At 38.9% G+C, this 20,664-nt stretch overlaps 3 protein-coding genes and 1 long non-coding RNA gene across 5 annotated transcripts; 2 read left to right on the forward strand and 2 right to left on the reverse strand.

Moving 5' to 3' along the window:
* Positions 1-310: 310 nt before the first annotated feature.
* Positions 311-9,218, forward strand: syf2 (SYF2 pre-mRNA-splicing factor). Its single transcript, XM_031288691.2, has 7 exons — positions 311-422; positions 759-863; positions 1,140-1,265; positions 2,830-2,947; positions 5,242-5,332; positions 7,064-7,162; positions 8,773-9,218. Exons 1-7 carry the CDS (start codon positions 405-407, stop codon positions 8,936-8,938), a joined length of 723 nt encoding a protein of 240 aa, XP_031144551.1. The 5' UTR covers positions 311-404; the 3' UTR covers positions 8,939-9,218.
* On the reverse strand, positions 5,896-6,921 carry LOC116042507. The gene is made up of 2 exons (XR_004103244.2): positions 6,468-6,921; positions 5,896-6,216 (listed from the first exon to the last, which is right to left on the reverse strand). It is a non-coding gene; the product is annotated as an uncharacterized LOC116042507 (long non-coding RNA).
* A 2,821-nt stretch (positions 9,219-12,039) lies between the features above and the next one.
* On the reverse strand, positions 12,040-15,417 carry rsrp1 (arginine/serine-rich protein 1). 2 transcript variants are annotated; one of them, XR_004103235.2, is made up of 5 exons: positions 15,191-15,417; positions 14,183-14,651; positions 13,858-14,066; positions 12,503-13,071; positions 12,040-12,382 (listed from the first exon to the last, which is right to left on the reverse strand). XR_004103235.2 is itself a non-coding variant. In XM_031288646.2 (5 exons), the coding sequence occupies exons 2-5, from the start codon at positions 14,631-14,633 to the stop codon at positions 12,224-12,226; spliced, it is 891 nt and encodes a 296-aa protein (XP_031144506.1). In that variant the 5' UTR covers positions 14,634-14,651; positions 15,191-15,416; the 3' UTR covers positions 12,040-12,223. The 2 variants fall into 2 exon arrangements, 1 of the variants encoding a protein (XP_031144506.1); XM_031288646.2 differs by having other exon boundaries at positions 12,503-12,574; positions 15,191-15,416.
* A 2,325-nt stretch (positions 15,418-17,742) lies between these two features.
* On the forward strand, positions 17,743-19,497 carry mgst3b (microsomal glutathione S-transferase 3b). The gene is made up of 4 exons (XM_031288629.2): positions 17,743-17,926; positions 18,028-18,150; positions 18,412-18,484; positions 19,176-19,497. Exons 1-4 carry the CDS (start codon positions 17,801-17,803, stop codon positions 19,274-19,276), a joined length of 423 nt encoding a protein of 140 aa, XP_031144489.1. The 5' UTR covers positions 17,743-17,800; the 3' UTR covers positions 19,277-19,497.
* Positions 19,498-20,664: the final 1,167 nt, after the last annotated feature.

Consider the following 20,664-nt stretch of genomic DNA (forward strand, 5'->3'; position numbering starts at 1 on the left):
TGTTTATTATATATATACCGTATATATATATATATATATATATATATATATATATATATATATATATATATATATATATATATAGTAAAATATGACACAAATGAATGAAAATTTTAATTGTATTTCTGAAATTGAAAGAAAGGGAAAATATTCAAGATTAGAGAAAAACTGAATTTCAATCCTCTTGCAGAAAACTGCTTCAAATTAATCCCTCAGCTTAGAGGAAGAAATTGAGCCCTCACACACATTTTAGATTTCTGTATTAAAATATGTTCTGACAAAATAATAAAATGTAAAACGTTTTTTTTTTTTTTTTTTTGTAAAACGTTTATTTTCTTCGTAGTATCCGGTATGAACGTCACACTTCCTGTCTTCTTCTTCCTAACCCTAACATTAGTGCAACAATGGCGTCATGTAGTGAGGTTAGTAGCTTCATTTTAATGTCAAATTACCCAATTTATTTGGTTTTGTGGCAAAAATATTGTCGATTAATATAATTCCTATAAGAGCGATGATTCATTTTGCCGGCGGAGACTGTGTTTCTGGTCCACTGTGTTTGTTTACAATATCGTGTTGTTGTGCTAAGCTAACGTTAACCAATGTTGGCGATGGCTAATCAACGTCAGCTCGTCGCAGACTATTTCTGCTCAGTATTTTAGGCTATCTTGTCTGAAATAAACTAAGCTAGGTCATTAAACATCTCGTTCTATAGTGTATTGTCCATAGCTAGTAGTAACGTTAACTGTCGTTATTTTCAGGAGTCAGCTAACGTTACAGCCACTGAAGAGGGACCGAGAGAAGCTCTTTCGTCCCAGAAGAGGGAAGCGAGATTACGGAAATTCCGAGAGTTGCATTTCAAACGGGTAAGTTGTTTACCTTTTCCTGATGAAAGCCCTTTTACGTTCTGAAGACAATATCTTAATTTCGAGTGTTCCTCTAAGCTATTTGGCTATGTGGCGATGGCAAGCTGGACTGACTCACGATTGTGACAAAACCCTTTTAACAAGAAATGATCGTGTTTAGGTAACGTTACACAGTCTGCCTCAAGACAATATACGTGTGGATGGTTTCTGAAATATCCCACTTGCATACAGCTGCTTGTAAAACATTTCATGATGTGTTGTTATTTTCCACTGCAGAATGAAGCCCGTAAGATCAATCACCAGGAGGTTGTGGAGGAGGACAAGAGACTGAAACTCCCGAATAACTGGGAGGCGAAGAAAGCCAGACTCGAGTGGGAGCTTGCTGTAGACGAAAAGAAAAAGGTATTTATAAGCGTAGTATGCATAAACTCTATATAATAAAGAACCTTGAACCTATGGTACTGTATTCAGCATGATGACAAGATGTAGGCATGCACCCAAATGAAAATTCATGGCTGAATTTATAATATAACGAAAAACTTGACCATAGGCCGAATAACCTACTACCTAATAACAACAATAAGCGGATTGAAAAGCGTGCAAAAAAAGTGAATGGACCCACAACAAATGAATAATCGTCCTAGACAAAACACTACTTCTTCAGGAAAAGTGGCAGGTTCTAAGTAGCTTCTCTGCTTTCTCACATGAAAGTCAATTCCTCCTTACAAGAGTAACGTAACTTAGAGCAAGAATGTCAGGTGCGTTAAGTGAGTGACGTCAGTGGGGGTGTGGAGCGGCCGGAGAGTGAGAGTAACTTAGCGTACAGGTGCGACTGTGTGAGGGAAAAGCGAGAGGAAAAAGAGATAGCAAAGACAATATAAAGTGAAGTAACAGTGAACAATAAAACAACAAGCTTCTCAAGCCAGGGGGGCTTCATCTGTTAATACTGCTGCTTCCTGACCCCGGTCTGGGAACCCAAAACAGGAAAGGTGTAACACTCTTCTCATCGATGACATGAGATGCACCGGAGATGCATGGAGCAGACGGTTACCTAGGATCGGAGTCGTTAAATATTGGCGTTTTTTTTTTTTTTTTTTTTTTTTATCGTGACAGTGCTTCCACCCTGCCGACATGTTTGCTGCATTAATAAAGCGTGCGCACTTCTCACTCTACGCTGGTTGCTATTTGATCGCGTCATCAAAGACCTAATTGTTCAGTCAAATTAATTCAGCCTTTTCACTTTTTGGTTGCCGAACATTCGGTGCATCCCTCACAAGATGGCACTGACCAGATTGTCAAAATGTATGGTAACTTGAAGCCGACAGTCTCTCTCTCTCTCTCTCTCTCTCTCTCTCTCTCTCTCTCTCTCTCTCTCTCCCCCCCCTTTCCTGTCTTCAGCTGTCCTGTCAAATAAAGGCCAAACATGCCCCAATAAATGTGATTTAGTAAAACTCCACTGACTAAGACAAAGGGCTGTGGTAGCACATTAATCACTGTGCAAAATATGTAGTTCACTCTGTCTTTAATTAAATACATGGCTGGAGGACCACTACTTGTTTGACTCCTTCTATAAGCCTGATTTCCTTATGCGCAGCTCTCAGGTGCCTGTATGGCCGTTTGCATGCATATACTCAGAGCCTAGATTGTGTACGACAAAATTAATTTCCCCAAGGGAGCAAATAAGAGTGTATTGCCACAAACTCAACAGTTTACATTATGAAATATCAAATCAAAGGGTCATATGTAAGGGATAATGTAGAGCGAGCCGGTCATTATTGCTATTAAAAACCAGACAGAGTGATACAGGACTTAAAAATGTTGATTTAAAATGATTTAATTCTTTTAAAATGATTTAATTTATTTAAAAATAGTCCACCAGAGTCTTCGGATCAGAACTCTATGGCAATGAAGAATGCTGTGATTGGCCTGGCCATGTAATAACCAGATATTAATGTTTGTTTTTCAGGAATGTGCTGCCAAAGGGGAGGACTATGACAGAGTGAAACTGCTTGAAATCACTGCTGATGATGCAGAGCGGTGGGAGAGGAAAAAAAAGAAGAAGAACCCAGACACAGGATTTGCAGGTTGGTGGCAGGGTCTCCCGTGAAGACAGACATAGACTGTTTGCAGTCTACTCATTGTTTGCACTTGTTTTATAGGACATATGAGACATGTCATAAAGTGTGAATGAAGTCATTAGTAAATAACTCAGAATTCAGTGTTCCATGCCGTCGTCCATTGGAGGAGCTGTCGGCCTTCATTTTAGCCGACCTGACGTGTTCAGTCGGAGACAGGGCAGTCGGGACTCACCCGGAAATGAGCGTGACTAAGCCTCTCAAAATCTGACGAAAATCTTTTAAACTGACCTTTGTCGATCTGAAATGAAGACAGATTCAGCAACTGTATGGCCTATTTCTCGCTTAAAATGTTTTCAGAAACACGTTTCGGTGAACTATTTTAGTACAATATGAGATCGTATTCTGAAGGAGCCGCCATGACAGTCTGGCTTTGAATTTCCGGAGAAAACAAACCCACGTGACGCATTTGTCCAATCAGCTGCCGGTTTTCATTTTTTGGGCGACAGTACAGATTAGCGCCGCCTGCTGTCACGGAGACGTATTACGTCTCTTAGCTTTGGTGTGTTCCGAGGCACTTTTTTGACCAACTCGGGGAAACTGATCAGTCCAACTGCCTTTTCTGCCAACGGTCGGCCGTCTGGTTGGTCTGTAACTGCCTTAAGGCTGCATTCAGACCGACTTGGCCCATGTGGGGAAAATGCAGCCCTCTCATTCATTAGAATGGAGCCAGTCTGTTGATGTGGCAGAAGTGCCAACGCACAGGGCTCTGGTAAAACAACGAAGGGTCGTCAATCATAAAAAGTGGAACCTTGCTCAACTTTTGTTGAACGTCATCCAGCAAACATTCTTGGTGGTTTAAAGAAATAGTTGGTGATAACGTTGTAAAATCCTTTCTGTGAGTATTGCACCTCATTGTGCAGTGTTTTGCATCTGATGAGCCATTAAGCGCTCAAATCTGTTACAAAGACTGGACTTCCTTGATCGTATTTAATGTCTCACTGGTACCTTAAACAGCACACATTCTTGGGGTATAATGACACAGCCTCCAGCAACTTTTCTTTTTTATTTTTGCTTTTCAACCGCCCTTGTGTCGGTAGGTAGGGCTGGGTATCGTTCAAACATTTTTGATACCGGTACCGAGACCAATATCGTGACTTTGATACCAGTTCCTGAACAACACTGTTTTCGAAACCAATTTTTAGACAGCCAATCAGCAGCTTTATTAGATCTTGGTAGAAACCTGCTGCATGCTTATTGGCTCACTGTTGCTGATGAGATTTACTCTTTAGCTATTGAAATTTGGTATTGAATTACAAGGCATTTTTCGATGCTAAGGAGGCAATTCGGTCGCTGCCTAAAAAGTATTGAATTCTGTACCCAGCCCTATCGGTAGGAGGAACCCAAAGGATGCTATCTTTTGATTACTCAACACCAACCGCATATTCACTTGAACAACTTATTAATTAGGTGTGTGAATTAATTAAGCTCAAAGTACAGACTAAAGACTGCAGTCTTGATTGGCTTTATTTTTTTTAAAGAAATCTAAACTCACATTACACATTAAACACATTTCTTCAATCAACAGGGAATTTCTGTTGCTTTCACACTTAATATGATCAAGGCTGGCAGTCATTGTTTAACACACTGAAGTGATTGTCACTTACTGATTGTTTTGACTCTGTAAGTTTATAGTCGCGTCAGAAAGTAACATGGAAGCAAATTGGGATTGGATTGAACTGCTTTATTTTAGGCATGACACCACAGAACCTCAGTCTACTCATTTAGTGAATAGTAATTGAATACAGTTTACTCATGAGGAAACAAGTGGTAAACTGTGATTCTGGTCTACTATTCTGTCCTGCTGTGCCATGGCATGTGACTTGTCTTTTTTTTTTTTTTTTTTTCTAGTTTTTCCACTTCTATACCACACAGTGAAGTGTTGCTACCTAAATCCTATACAGCAGCAGCAGTGTAAAGAGCAGTACTAGTTGCATGTAAGAACCCCTTGGGATGTTAATCATCTCAAACTGCTCCCAATTTAATCTACTGGGGAAAAAAACTTGCTGTGTCTCCTAAATATGGCTTCCATCTGTTGCATCCAAACCTCCTGTGAATTAAAACCTCTGGGGAGAAAATTATCACCAGAGGGGCTTCAAGAGACGAAGGAGGAGAGTTGCCCCTTTACCCCTCCCTAACCAGCTGCCGGTTGTGTTGCTGATCTCGTGTCTGCTTGCTGTTTGTTCCGGTAATTCTAAGTCAGTCGGTTTTTATTTCTCTCCGTCTCACACAATGGACTGCAGGTTATGCCGAGGCCCAATTCCGACAGTACCAAAGGCTCACTAAGCAAATCAGACCAGACTTGGAAAGCTATGAGAAGCAGAGAGAGGAATGGTGAGTTAAGCCTCTGTCCCATCTGCTTTTGCTGTGACAATATTGTATTTGTGCCTTTTTAATACTTTGTCCAGACAGTTCAACATGTGAAGAAATGTGGCATTACTAGATTTTTGTGCATTCCCACTAACAGGTCCATAAAAACGATGATGACATAAGAACCCTTTCTGATATTAAGTCCGTAACTGTGAAATTTCTAGTCAAGAAAAATACATTTTAACAATGTTCTTGGCCTAATCATCTTAGAATTCCCCCATCACATGGTACACAATCATATGTAAAGTTATGTACCCCCTCATTTGCCCTGGGGTTAGTATTGACACGCTTCGGACGTTATTTTAGGATGCAATGCATGTACACGAAGATGGAATAGTTCAGTGCCTGCAGGTTTTTCACCCTTAAGGACTGACGTTCATGCTGAACCGTGAAGAATACACATAACACATTTTTCTCTGAAAGCCACATTATCTTCTCTAATTGGGATGGCCATATCACAATGATGGAATAGAAAAGTCAGTTTTAAGTCTGTTAAAATTGTGATAATCTGTGGTTATGCATTTCTATTTGCCGCACACCATTTGCAGCTTTTGTACGTACATACACTTAGTATGGATCCTACATACTGTTTTTATAAATGAGGCCCCTGGTCAGACCATAGCAGACTATGTACATGACCTTATGTCAAACAAATGGTCCATACCATACTTGGTGTTTTGGTAAGTGGGTGTGGGTAGATGGCTTGCCAAATCTTTTTGAAAGCCACTGTAAAGTCAGAACACAGGGTTAAAACCATTATCTTCGGTGTCCCTCACATTTAACTGACTGCAGCATCAAACTGTTTTGGTTCTTAACGTTTTTTTCTTTGCTACAGAAGTCCCTTTCACCTTTTTGAAAAACAAAAGTCCAGGGTGCTCAGGAAGTTCAGTCCAATGTTTGAAGGTTCTCTTTGGGGTCGGGAATTCAATTAAGTGTAGAAAAAAAGGGAAATCCAAGGCACTCTTCTTCAAAATTATTAAAAAGCCTTTATTTTACTGGCTATTTCATAATAGAAAATGTAAAAGACATAGGGAGAAGCAACCCACGCGTAGCGGCACAGACAGCCTTCTTCAGGGTGCGTCTTCAGGGTCCCTTTCACCTTTGATTACCCTGGTCGTACCCTGAGCTGTTCTATATTTGAGACAGCCTATGGCTTGTGTTAGAGATGCGACTGTGGGGCATTAGACAAGGATTCAGTTGCCAGGGTATGATGCACAACAATGCTTTGAAGACACAGTAAATCAAGACTGGGAGCTCACAAATTGACAGTATTTTCCTCGAGTATGCATGTGTGTGTTTGGTTTTCCATCGCCACTCCTTGCCAAATTTAAATGCACACCCCCAAATAATTGCCTGTACCCAATTATTGTTATTACACAATCATATGTAAAGTTATGTACCCCCTCATTTGCCCTGGGGTTAGTATTGACACACTTCGGACGTTATTTTAGGATGCAATGCATGTACACGAAGATGGATTAGTTCAGTGCCTGCAGGTTTTTCACCCTTAAGGACTGACGTTCATGCTGAACCGTGAAGAATACACATAACACATTTTTCTCTGAAAGCCACATTATCTTCTCTAATTGGGATGGCCATATCACAATGATGGAATAGAAAAGTCAGTTTTAAGTCTGTTAAAATTGTGATAATCTGTGGTTATGCATTTCTAATTCCTTTGCTGGTGCTCCACAGTGGTGTTGACTTCCACCCCACGTCTAATAGCCTGATCCACGGCACCCATGTGCCATCAAAAGAGGGCATTGACCGCATGGTGGAAGATGTTGAGAAACAGTAAGTCACACTCAAAAACAGACCATAATTCCTTTATTTTCATTCTTACTCTCAGCCTGCCCATTAAGTATCAGCTTAACTTACTGGGCAAACGACTAAGATAAACCTTTGTACTAACTGCCCGTTCTTTGGTTTTTGCTCTCTGTGGCTGCTGCCCGTGACAAATGACAAACCTTTCCCACGCAAAAGTTGGGGGAATCTATAAAAACAAACCTGACGGGGAGAATGTGCGCACCTGTACGGAAACACTATCAAATCTCAAATCAAATTCTGCTCAATATTTTCATCAGGGCTGTCTGTCCATCACATTCCCCAGCCCTTGAGTACCATGTTAGGATGATGCCTTTTTACCTCAACCACCCCTAACTAAGCTGATTTAATCATCATCGCTTGATGGATTGAGTTTTCGTATGGTTTTTGTGTGTAAAATCCCTGCAGTGAACATGACTGTGCTGTATTTTCTTTAGTTTGTGACCCCACTGCTGTGGCCACCAAACAATATGTGAATTCTACCCTCCACCTCACCCACAAGCATTTCCATTTCTTAGTCCCAAAAAGATCCTTTTTTTGGTCTCTCGGTTGTTGCCATGATTCACCGTAAAGAATTATTGATCAGCAGGCCCATTTCTATGTATCAACATTCATTGCCTGCAGGTGTACGTGCACACAGTTTTATAAATCGGATTATTTTTTGCCGCACACCATTTGCAGCTTTTGTACGTACATACACTTAGTATGGATCCTACATACTGTTTTTATAAATGAGGCCCCTGGTCAGACCATAGCAGACTATGTACATGACCTTATGTCAAACAAATGGTCCATACAATACTTGGTGTTTTGGTAAGTGGGTGTGGGTAGATGGCTTGCCAAATCTTTTTGAAAGCCACTGTAAAGTCAGAACACAGGGTTAAAACCATTATCTTCGGTGTCCCTCACATTTAACTGACTGCAGCATCAAACTGTTTTGGTTCTTAACGTTTTTTTCTTTGCTACAGAAGTCCCTTTCACCTTTTTGAAAAACAAAAGTCCAGGGTGCTCAGGAAGTTCAGTCCAATGTTTGAAGGTTCTCTTTGGGGTCGGGAATTCAATTAAGTGTAGAAAAAAAGGGAAATCCAAGGCACTCTTCTTCAAAATTATTAAAAAGCCTTTATTTTACTGGCTATTTCATAATAGAAAATGTAAAAGACATAGGGAGAAGCAACCCACGCGTAGCGGCACAGACAGCCTTCTTCAGGGTGCGTCTTCAGGGTCCCTTTCACCTTTGATTACCCTGGTCGTACCCTGAGCTGTTCTATATTTGAGACAGCCTATGGCTTGTGTTAGAGATGCGACTGTGGGGCATTAGACAAGGATTCAGTTGCCAGGGTATGATGCACAACAATGCTTTGAAGACACAGTAAATCAAGACTGGGAGCTCACAAATTGACAGTATTTTCCTCGAGTATGCATGTGTGTGTTTGGTTTTCCATCGCCACTCCTTGCCAAATTTAAATGCACACCCCCAAATAATTGCCTGTACCCAATTATTGTTATTGGATATGCCATGGATAGTGGCCATACTGGTTTATGAAATCCTCCCTTAAGCTGCTTTTATTTGCGATTGTCAGGATAGAGAAGCGGGCCAAGTACAGCCGACGCAGGGCCTACAATGACGACGCAGACATCGACTACATTAACGAGAGGAATGCCAAGTTCAACAAGAAGGCGGAGCGTTTCTACGGCAAATACACAGCCGAGATCAAACAAAACTTGGAGAGGGGCACAGCTGTCTAGTGGGTCCAGTCAGTCACATCAGTGGACATGCTCACTACTTCTTCATTTCTGTGATGGATATTTTTACCTAGAATAAATATATTGAAATGCTAAAATGTACTCTGTATTGTAAGGCAGTTTGACATTTTTATACCATGCTAAGGTTATTTTGAGCCGAAAGATAATGAGTTATCTGTTAGATGTGTGGTATACCTTTTGTACATTATTAGAAGTTAAAACAACTGTTATCATTATTATCCTTTTTATTTTTTAAATAAACCACTTCCAGTTATCTTGCACACTTGTTTGTTTTTCTGTGGGTTTACTTGCGTGTGGTCTCATGATAGAGATGTTTTTAAGTGTGAGAATAAACTAGTATCAAACCAAAAGAATGTTTTGGTGGAGGTGCACAAAAAGGACCAACAATTGAGCAATTCAATTTATTCATTATCATCTACATCTCAGTCTAACTTACTTGCCCCAAACTGTGACATAAGCAGGGAAAGCCTTGTGACTGGAGAAAAGATAAGACAACAGGTTCCCATGCAAGCCTCCCATTCATCCAACTACTGTCTGTGAAAATAGGCACATTGCACCCTCTACAGGGTAGACAGTCATTGGTGTGTATGTAGACATACCAGCATTGAATTGAATCAAACATTAGTTAATCTGTTATATTTAGTCTTGAATCAATCAAACTTCACAATTAGAGCTGCATTAGTTGTCAACTCTTAAATTAATCGCCAACTATTTTGATAATCGATTAGTCGGTTTGAGTAATTTTTTAAGACAAAAGTAAAAATTCTTTGATTCCAGCTTCTTAAATGTGAATATTTTCTAGTTTTCTTCAGTCCTCTGTGACCGTAAAGTGAATATCTTTGAGTTGTGGACAAAACAAGACATTTGAGGACGTCATCTTTGGCTTTTGGGAAACACTGATCCACGTTTCTTTTTTTATAGACCAAACAACTAATCTAGAAAATAATCAACAGATTAATCGACTATGAAAGTAATCGTTAGTTGCAGCCCTACTCACAATAAATGTATGGTATGCCTTCAGAGGATAGTGTGCGAAGAGGCCATGACACAAATTGTTTGTTTTACCGATGAAGGGTAAGGGAGGGCTTTGATATCTGACTCTGCTCTAGAGCTTTGAGGGTGTGGATTAAACGTTCAGGTTTATGATTGTGATATTTTTGTAGTCTTATCTGATTAGCCTGAGGACATTGGCTGGGAATCGAATAACACTGCATAAATTCACTGTTGTGTGTCTCAGATAATCTGACGCCTTTAATTATTCCAAAACCAACTGCCAGTTTCCTGCAAAGCAAAATGGGTATGTTTTAAGCCTAGTAAACATAGGAAAATGACTGTATAAATAAGTGAGTTTTTTTTTTTTCCATAGACACAAAAGCCTGCAAGCACCAAATCTTTTTTTCCAAACCTATTATGTGATGACTCCATTACAAAACAAAACAAACCTTGTCTCTCTTCTCTGCTTTGTCAGGTCAAACTAGAGACTACTATGCTGTGTGTGCATATCAATGATCTTGATGCGTATTAAGTTCTCAGTACCTACTCCCTGCGTTATGTATTTGCATGTTTTATCTCTCGTCAAAGTAATTAATCAGAATTACAGGTCAGTTTACAGCAGGAGACACGGAGTCTGGCACTCAAGACATAATCGGCAGATTGTGACATGTGAATATCAGCCTAGAAATCTTGGGAGCATGAAAGTGTATCAAACTCACTTTATAGTTATCTTACCCAATAGATAAGTTACCTTCTGGCAATAATACACTAGTATGTTTTAACATGTGCCAAGAACCAGTCACTTAGCAGCCACAACAGCAGGAAATATATCAAGTTACTCAAGAAAGAACATGTTCAAATCATGTGTAAGCAGATGGATGATCACCAAACGTCAATCACCATCAGAAAAAAAAAAATAATTCTGTGACTCTGCCTGTGATTGCTAGGTAGTATTAAGGATACATTATTACAGGTGTTATTCACAGCAGAGGTTGTAGAAAAAGCACATTAACATTATTGAGGGCTCTGTTCTGTTCAAGTGCCTCAGTAAGCACAATTATGCACTATACCAGGAGGACACTAAAGCTAAATGGAATTCAGCCATCAAATATTATTAAACACCTGTGGTTTTCCAACTGACATTTCAAAATGTCTTCCATTAAAAAGGCTGATGTACAATTTGATTCAGAGAGCAAAATGAACTACAGATAATGGGTAACTTTTTTTGCTTTACTGTGGACTTGTTCGAGGTATCACGGGTTTTTGAAAAGACTTCTGTCCTGTCACATAACATAGCATTATATACATACCTTGGTATCATTTGTGTACCTTTAGAGCCACTGCATCATCTAGGCTGATATTCAGACTGAATTGCCATTTTGTATCACTTCATTCTTATTTAAAATCAAACAAATCAGAGATGTTGGCAATTCAGAGGTCTGGAACCAGGCTACCACATCAACATCAGTCTGAAACATTACCCATTCCTAATAAAGTGACAGACAAAAATTCTGAAAAGTATAATACTGACACACTGTGGTCATCATAAAAAAATGCAGCCGACTTAAATCCATACACAAACACTCAGGCTGGACTGTAGGATAAAACCCTTTAGAAAAATATATCAGAATACACCATTACTTTACTCTAGTAAGTAATTTGTAAGTAGTAAGGAATAGGGGTGCACGATTCAGAAAATGTCACGGTTCAATATCGATTTTCAGGCTCAAGATTAAAAAAAAAGATTCACAGTATATAAATGTACTTTTCCCATGTGATTACAGTAGACATACCTTTTTTTTTTTTTATTAAAAAGTATGAATCAATTTTTGGAATTCTATTAATCGATTTTTGAATCGTAGAGCTTGAATCGCAATACGAACGTGAATCAATTTTTTTTTGCACACCCGTAGTAAGGAATATTACTGTATAGTTACTATTGGTCAACAAGTTAAAACCTCATTTCTCTGCATGCATGAGTTTCGTCAGTGTTCTCTACCAATTCTGATTTTATCAAGGCTTAAGACTGACTCACTGGTGTAGTTCATTGATCTATGAGACTAGTTACAAAAGCAGTCAGAAACAATCTCTATCAAATAAATCTTTATTTCAATCATAACCAGCACACTATACAACAAAAGGAAAAACAATCCCACCTGAATGAAATCTCCACTTCTTCCCACTTAACTTTTAACATCTGAAAGAAAATGTTGACCATGAAATGGTAAAATATATGTACAAAATATTTACAGTGTCCATGTACTCTCTGCCACTCTAGTGTGACGTGGCAGGTCTGTGTTTGCGTGCTTTGGAGGTTTTGCCTGATTGGACTGGAACCCAGTGACCATAGGGCTTCCTGCTTTCATAGATGTCCATTCTGGAAGTTACCTTAGCACAAGATGAAGCTGCCACTGTTTGTTTGACCACAGAATTCTAACGGGACAAGATTAGGAGAGAAAGAGACATTAGAATACATCATTATATACCCAGGAAAAAATTAAAGCAGTTTGGTTTGGCTATTAACCGTTGGAAGATGCAATTTAAGTCACTTACATGAAGGCTGAAAGAGATTTTCATTTTTGGGGACATCGTTGGGCTGGACACATCAGACTCCCCCTCATTGCTCTGTTAAAAAGAGACAAGAAAAACAGACCTAGTTAGACACGTGTGTAAAACTGATGGTAGGGTGAGCTTTGACAGTTTATGTTCATATAGATGGTTTATAGTTCCCATTGTTAATATTGTAAAAAATAATATAAAAAAATATAAATAAAACAACTTCTATTGCATTGTTAATTATTTAAGTGTTAGCTTCAACACTTAACACCCCCGTCCCACTGCCATCAAAAGCCTGGCTCGACCATTTAATGAATCTTACAAGGACAGACCTTGAAACAGAATAAAATGCAAACAAAAAACAAAAAAAAGAGTAAAGGTTTGTCTTTTCTGTCTACAGTGGCAGAATGATGGTGACGTAGGTTTCCCAGCCCTCAGCACGCGGCTGGTGAACCAACTTATCTTTGGCATATGGAGAGGAGTTCTTCGTCTGTTTTTAGCTCTCGACAGGGATAGTCACTATAATGCAGTCCACACGCCTGTGCTCCATCAGCGAGTGGAGGATTCTGCTAAATAACAATGACCCATTTCAACTGCAAGCATAAATACATTCGAAATGTCAAAATTCTACTGCCTATCTACATGAAGTGGAGTCAGTGTAATACAATAGCTGAATTGAATCATCTACGTATCTGTGTATAATTAGCATGTTTATGGATTGTGTGCATCATCATCTGATTGTGAGGCAATCTACATATGTGTTTAATTGCAAGCCTCTAGTTGATAAACTTACACATTGTGAACATTACAAGAGTTATCAGATAACCTTTCACGCAAACACATATTGTCGTCACCCAAGTCACATGACAGCCCTTTAATCCCAGGTGCCGATGAGTGAAGGAGACCACTGTCATGTTATCTATGAAGACAGGAATAAATACAGAGAGCATGTGTATTCCCTCAGGGGTCCAAAGGTTAACACAAGACACAGGAAATTCATTCAATCAATAGATCAGTAGACATTACATTGTGCTTCATGCACTATAATAGTTGCATCTTTACTTTTATGAAAAACCATTTGTCCTGTACAGCCAAAGACCTATGAGTCCCTTAACCCAAGTGGTAAAAATGCATTAATGGTCAGTGCACTGTTAGGCACAAGTTGTTTGTAAAACTGAAAAATAACTCTAAAATACTCAACACCGCTTACCTTGTATTGACATGTAGTTCAAGATGGGAAAAACGTGTCTATGCCTTTAAAAGGAATCTGTGGCAAGTGGTTCTTTAGTGTGTGATGTGTTCAGTGTGTGATGTGTTCAATGTGTAGCCGACAGTCACTCTCAGACACCCACCTGTGACAGAGTCTTTTCAGGGTCTTGTCTCACCCATGTATCTGACGACACCCATTTGAACTCCACCGACTGCTCTGACAGGATTGGTTTCACACAATCAGAAAGTTCCAGCTTCTCCACTTCTAGGATCCTCTCGGGAACTTCCAGCTTCTCCACTCCTAGAATCGTCGTAGCATTGGCCTTTACAGTTTTGAGGAGTTCTTCTTTATCTGGGGAACACAAAAAGTTTTCAGAGTAGATTTAAGGACTGTCAAAGTGTGCCTCTTTGGGCAATGAATACAAATAGAGTAGTGAATGTTCCCCAATTTTGATCAAATCATCTTACCATCCAAATTTAAGTTGACAGAATGCTCTGAAGATCCGGACCTTGAGCCGCTTTTGTGGGTTCTGGGTGGGGATTGGGAAAACCGACTCACAGACCTCCTGTACCTGCGGCTGGAAGGCCTGGAGCGGGGCTGGCGCTCACGGCCATTTCTGCGATGGTTGTCACAGCGACAGCGGGAGGAAGGTCTGTGGCAACGAGGGTGAGAGCGGGACCTGGTGTGAGAGGAGGACCTGCTGCTGGATGATGACGATGATGAAGACCTGTAACGTCGCCCGTGGGTGCCACGTCCCCTGTGGCGACCAGAGCCGACAGAGCGTCTGCCGCCACCGCTGCTTCTGGCTGGTGAGCGGGAGCGAGATGAGGCAGGGCTGTTCTGGTCAAAGATTACATTGATGCCATCTCTCTGACGAACGTCGGCCATTTCAGAGTGCGAGTCTTCTCCCTTGGCCATTGTTTTTTTTGTCACAAGCTGAAATGACAAATATAGAAAAATTTGCATAAGTAAAATAAAATAAAAACTAGTTTTTACAGTATTCTGTAAACCTTGAATGGGCTGGCCCCTTGTAACGTTAGTCAATGTAGCAATAATGTGCGTCATTAGACCTTTTAGTGCCTTGATAACATCACCCACAGTCTGTAAACCTAAGGCTATTGTTGCATAACAGTTGTTTCCTCAGTGCTGCCCCTAGCGAGCAAAGCAACGTACTGCAGCTAAGAACTGCAGCGGCCGACTGGAAAATACTGGAAATTTCCGGAATGACGCAAGCTAAAGATAGCCGGACTAGCTTGCTACCATCTGTTAATATCACTCCAAAAAACGCCATATCCAAATAATTCGCACATAAACATTAAATTACAAAGACAATACATTTTACATTTTATTCAGTCGATTAACGTTAAATGCAACCGTTTACACATAACTCCAGTTTGGCAAAACAAATTAACGTTACGTCAGCTAACGTTAAATGTAGCTAAGCTGAAGCTGCCTTTGTAATGTTATGGACTTACCGTCGACTGTAACGTTAACTTGAAACCTTTGGTCCTGGTGACTTTAAAATATACAATATATCTGAAAAGTCGCCTTTAAAAACGTAAACGCGACGATATCTTTCGAATAAAACTCAAAAATGCTCAATTGTGTTGGTTTGAAGAAACCGTTGTCTCTTCGTCGATGTTAACCCGTATCTGTCGTCGTCACTCTAACGAAAGCGAACCGGTAGTAGCTAAGTAGCCTATCCTCTCTGGAGGAAATGGGAAATTCCAGTCACGTGTTCTTCTTTTTTGAGGTGTATTGGCGGTTGGCAAACAACTATTTGGGGCATTACCGCCTCCAACTGGTATGAGGTGTGAATCAGAATATCTAGTATTTCGAATATTTAAACAAAACATAAAATAACATTATAATAATACATGAAAAAAAACGTATATCTTCTCATTCATATTAATTTGTCTAAGATACTGAAATAGAATCAGAAAGGAGTTTATTGCCACAGTAAGTTGCCTGTACGTGGAATTTGCCTTGGTGATTGGTGCATACAAAAAACATGAAACATTATTAAGGAATAAACGATAAATACAGAAACAGAAAAAAATATATACAAAATAGATCAATGCAATCAATGAAGCTCTTTTCTTGAGTTCCTTTCCAGAATATCTATTCGATCACACTCGATTGTACTTTTATCTTTGTGTAGTTTTGTATCTAAAGTCTTCTATCTCCCTAATAATTATGACAATATAGTATAACATGCTATACTGTTTCTTCTTGCCCAGAGTAATCACATCTTCCTGTATTATGCATACCTATTTTGAACAGTGATACTGTTTAGTCCAGTGTGTCCAATTAAAGTCTTGATATAATCATCTCTTCTCTCCTGCTCCTTAATTCCAGCACACCTCATTCCTCCCGCTTTCCTTTGTACTCTGTAAAACCATCGTCCTTTCCTCTCTTCCTCCCATTGCTTCCTTCAATCTCTGTTTTATAATGCTCTTAACTTCTGTTTTGCTAACTGCCAAAACAATGTACTTTCCTTTGATACCAATAAGTGCCGGTATCAATATAAAAAAACATATTACTCTAAGACCAATCATTTGAATTATACAAAGTTTGTTGTAAATCTCTAAATGTCTGGTCTGCTGTCTGAATGACTGTGATGTACACCAGCTAGTGATGAGCTTGAGTCTGAACAAATGATTGCTCTCAATGGTCTTGTATCTTGTATCCACTGTACTGCTTACAAAGTTGCTAGCATTGCTCCTGTTTTAACTAATAATTCATCACTGATCCCTTTCCCATCTTTGAGATAAAACTCTGGAAAAATGAATACTCCTATTTTACTAACTAAACTCTTTGATACATCTGTGTAGATCTGGACGTGACTGTGCATTACTATCAATATATACCTGTATAGTATAAACCTATCCTTGTTCTTCTTTTCTTATGTTAAAGCTGCTGTGGCATCACCAGGAAGTATCCAATGAGGTATTGCTGGCAATGGTACTGTTGGACTTACGTTTAATTGATCCGTTTCAAGTTCTGATGCTTTCTGTGTCACAAATATTTTTGTTTCCTCCCTCCTTTCCTTTTCCCAAAAAGGTTTTAAATTGTCTTGTGTTGGGTGATCTTTTCGTGTGTTTTTCCAAATTATTCGAGATTTGATTCTTTGGAACAGCTCACTGTGTTAATGCCTCTGTTTGGTAGAAACAAAAGGAATAGATTCACTCTGGGTGAAAGTTGTTACTTTTTAACATCCACGATATGCATTCTCCAAAAGTGACATTAATGCATCTGCCCTTATATAATGTGTCAACCTGAATTTGAGTGACTCTGATCAATTTAATTAATTTATACTTTATACTTTATTAATCCCGCAAGGGGAAATTACAATGTTTTCACTCTGTTGTTATTACACACAGATGCTCATGCACACATATACATGCACTAATGGAGAGATGTCAGAGTGAGGGTTCTGACCATGGGAAGGCGCAGTTGCGGGTTTGCTGCCTTGCTCAAGAGCACCTTGGCAAGTGCCCAGGAGGTGAACTGGCACCTCTCCAGCTACCAGTCCACCACCATACTTTGGTCCGTATGGGGACTTGAACCAGCAACCCTCCGGTTCCCAACCCAACTCCCTACTGATTGACCTAAAAACGATCTCATAATTCGGGCCGACCTGCAAACCAGCAAAGCAGCACAAATGTTTGGATTCACTTTGACAAAAAGGAGTGAAAAAAGCCCAAATGCAGAATGTATTTGCAAATAATATCCTCAGTGCCTGTTGGATCTTCAATCACAGTTGTTGTGAATGCATATGTTAGTAATTTAAGTTCCATATTGGCATGTAGTGGAGATAAGAAAAAAAGCATGTCCTTAATTGTACACATGCTTTATTATGTTTTGCAACTCTTCTTTGCTTTTGTGCAACGCAACTAACATACTGTATTAGAAGAACAAAAATATTGGTGGCATTGCCCTTTAAATAGCCTACAACCTCGGTAGACTAGCAATCTCGCGATATTTTATGTAACCTCGACTCTGATTACTTTTTTGCTTCCTGTAATTCCTCTCCACTTCCACACTCTTGCACGCTGCCGTCTTCTAAAAACGTGAAACAAGAGATGGACATTCTGACTGTATTGCCGTCCAACTTTGGATATGTCATATTTACCTTCCTCTATAGCTGGATTATGCTGGGGTATTTGGCAGTCAAGGTTGGCGCTGCCAGGAAGAAGTACGATGTTAAGGTTGTTCAAATTTGACTTTTGTGGAAAATAATGAAAACAAGTAGAAGTAAAGTTAACACTGGCTAATGTATTGTGTGTTTGATCTTCGCTTTACTTTACAGTACCCCACTATGTACAGTGACAAGGAGCAGGTATTCAACTGTATCCAGAGAGCACATCAGAACACCCTAGAGGTGTATCCTCAGTGGCTTGTTTTCCAGACCATTGCAGCTCTTGTGTACCCGGTATGTATCCTTTTTTACACACCTAATCAAACATAGCCACGTATTAACTTTGTGTTTGTTTATATTATTTTTGCCATACTATTAGGGCTACTAGAATTGTTACCACACACAATATCACACGTGTGGGAGGGCAAAGATATTCTTGTGATCTTTGGCATACATTCTCCAGAATCACAGTGATTAAGCATTTTTTCCTCAAACTGGATCACCGCTGTATTTCCCAACTGTTGGTATTCATTCTCTTTTTCTTTATTCACAAAGTTATCAGCTTCTGTGCTGGGGGCTATTTGGGTGACCAGCAGGTTGTCCTATGCCTGGGGCTACTACACAGGAGGTAAGACTGACATAGTGTTAATGTAATGTGGAAGGACTTCATGAAAAAAAGCACATGAACTCAGTTCATCCACTCTTTTTATCCGTCTACATTTACACACAGTTCTAGGCTACACACAGACTACCACTATTATTTATAATCTATGTAATATGTTATATAATAGTACTTGGGTCAAAGGTATATAGGGGCCCTTAAGGAATAAAACACAATCCACCACTACACTGCTAGTAATAAGGTAGGTGATAAAATTAAATAAATCCTGTCATTCTTGTGAGAGATTCAACTCACAACAATCCATTTATAATTTCCACAATATAATACTCATAATTGTAGCATTAGATGTGTAAAGGCTGCAGTATATGTGTCACAGAGGTTACAGTACAGTGATTGCCAGAGCATTTAGTTGCTTCTCACCTAGTTTTGTTTAATCATTTACAGAAGATAGCATTGAGCAAAACATAGTAAAAAACTATCGATGAGGTCTAACTTATGGTATGTGTTTAAGTTAAGTAGTTTATGAACAGGACATTTAATGTATTATCTGCAAAATATTAGGTGTGGATTTCAAAATCAGACCAAAACATTCCCCTGTGAACAAATAGTTCAGTAGTTATTTTATTGTATTGTATTTATTGATATTTCATATATTTAGTTCTGCTTTGGTGAAAGTCTGTTTTATGTTTAATTCCAGATCCAGCCAAGAGGATGAATGGTGCCTATGGCTACATTGGATACTTTGGTGTCATCTTTCTGTCCATATCTGTAGCCTTGCAATTGCTGGGAGTCTTTTAAGACAATTGTCATATTGTTTACTCATTTACACAGGCTTATATGCCATTTTCAGATGTGTCAACTAAAGTAGCTGTACTATTCTTTAAATGCTAATTTCAAATTCAGCATATTTGTATGGACCACTAACTTGATATCTCTTTATTCAAATATTTGTTGTGAATGCCTACACCATGTGATCATCGACAATAAAGTAGATGCTGATTGATGCTACAGCCCCAGATCAGAATCAGAATCAGAAAAGCTTTATTGCCAAGTACGTTTTTTACACATACAATGAATTTGTTTTGGTGTTGTAGGTGCATGTCACACATTCTCTAAAATAAGAGGTTAAACAGAACAAAACAATATAACTATATATATATATATATATATATATATATATATATATACAGTATGTATTAAAATAATAATACAAATTCATAAATAAAAAGATACTGTATGTCCTCTAGTACTCTGTTCCCAGTTGCAGGTTTGTGAATAATGAAAGGGTTGGCAGCATGCATTAAGGCCCCTTGTGACTCACACATGATGGGCACAAATCTCCCATCAGAGCATGCAACAAATGGCTTCAAGAATACAAACAATAATAGATCTGAGAAAATGTTTTTTTGGTTGCTTTCCGAAAGTTGTTTCCTCTGCTTTGAGATAATAACCAAAGTGTAAACTTTTCTCCCTTTGTTTCAGTAAACGGCATGTTTTAAACACAAATGTAGCTGTCCTGCACTCACACCACTGAACCACGGATTAAGCACAATCAAATACAAATTGTCCTTTAGACACATGAAATGAAATAAAATAAAATTAACATAGGTACATCCCTTGTTTAACATCCGCTCTCTCATATGTAGACCTGTCTTTTAAATTATACAGTAACTATTTTAATTATATTTTTGTATTTATTCTTTTGTATTTCTGCTACGATATTTTAAATTAGTTACAAATATAGGCTACTCGTATTATTATTGTCAGGATCGAGTCCAGCGTGTGATGCAGTCTGCAACAGCTTCATAAGTAAATGTGAAAGTATGCGGTTAGGTGCTTCCTTCAAGAACTAGTGCTAAGCTCGTACCTCCAACTTAATGATCCGTAAGTAACTTGTTCAGAAATTTTCTCTGGAAATAATGAAGAGCATAATCACGAAGTGGGGTTTGCATAGTATGGTGAGTGTTTGTAACATAGGTAGCACATATATTTATACTGCACTGTTGTACAGAAGAAAATGCGGATGTAGTATGTGGTTTTCTATTGATCACTTTTAGTATGAACGAGTTACGAGGTGATACTACCACTCCTATGCGTTCATTTATACGTTACATCTTTTCACATCTAAGTCAATTAACATATTAATATCCCTACATACCAAGTAGGCTACTTTTTGAGTAGTTCAT

This window comes from Sander lucioperca, chromosome 18, assembly GCF_008315115.2.
Source record: "Sander lucioperca isolate FBNREF2018 chromosome 18, SLUC_FBN_1.2, whole genome shotgun sequence".
Lineage (NCBI taxonomy): Eukaryota > Metazoa > Chordata > Actinopteri > Perciformes > Percidae > Sander > Sander lucioperca.

Coding starts and splice junctions, on each gene's coding strand:
- rsrp1 (XM_031288646.2), bottom strand. CDS start 14,633: ATGGCCAAGGGAGAAGACTCGCACTCTGAAATGGCCGACGTTCGTCAG. Junction 14,067..14,182: donor TGTCAACTTAAATTTGGATG/GTAAGATGATTT, acceptor TGTGTTCCCCAG/ATAAAGAAGAACTCCTCAAA. Junction 12,383..12,502: donor AAATCTCTTTCAGCCTTCAT/GTAAGTGACTTA, acceptor TTGTCCCGTTAG/AATTCTGTGGTCAAACAAAC.
- mgst3b (XM_031288629.2), top strand. CDS start 17,801: ATGGACATTCTGACTGTATTGCCGTCCAACTTTGGATATGTCATATTT. Junction 17,927..18,027: donor GGAAGAAGTACGATGTTAAG/GTTGTTCAAATT, acceptor TTTACTTTACAG/TACCCCACTATGTACAGTGA. Junction 18,151..18,411: donor TTGCAGCTCTTGTGTACCCG/GTATGTATCCTT, acceptor TTATTCACAAAG/TTATCAGCTTCTGTGCTGGG.
- syf2 (XM_031288691.2), top strand. Junction 864..1,139: donor GAGAGTTGCATTTCAAACGG/GTAAGTTGTTTA, acceptor TTTCCACTGCAG/AATGAAGCCCGTAAGATCAA. Junction 2,948..5,241: donor CCCAGACACAGGATTTGCAG/GTTGGTGGCAGG, acceptor AATGGACTGCAG/GTTATGCCGAGGCCCAATTC.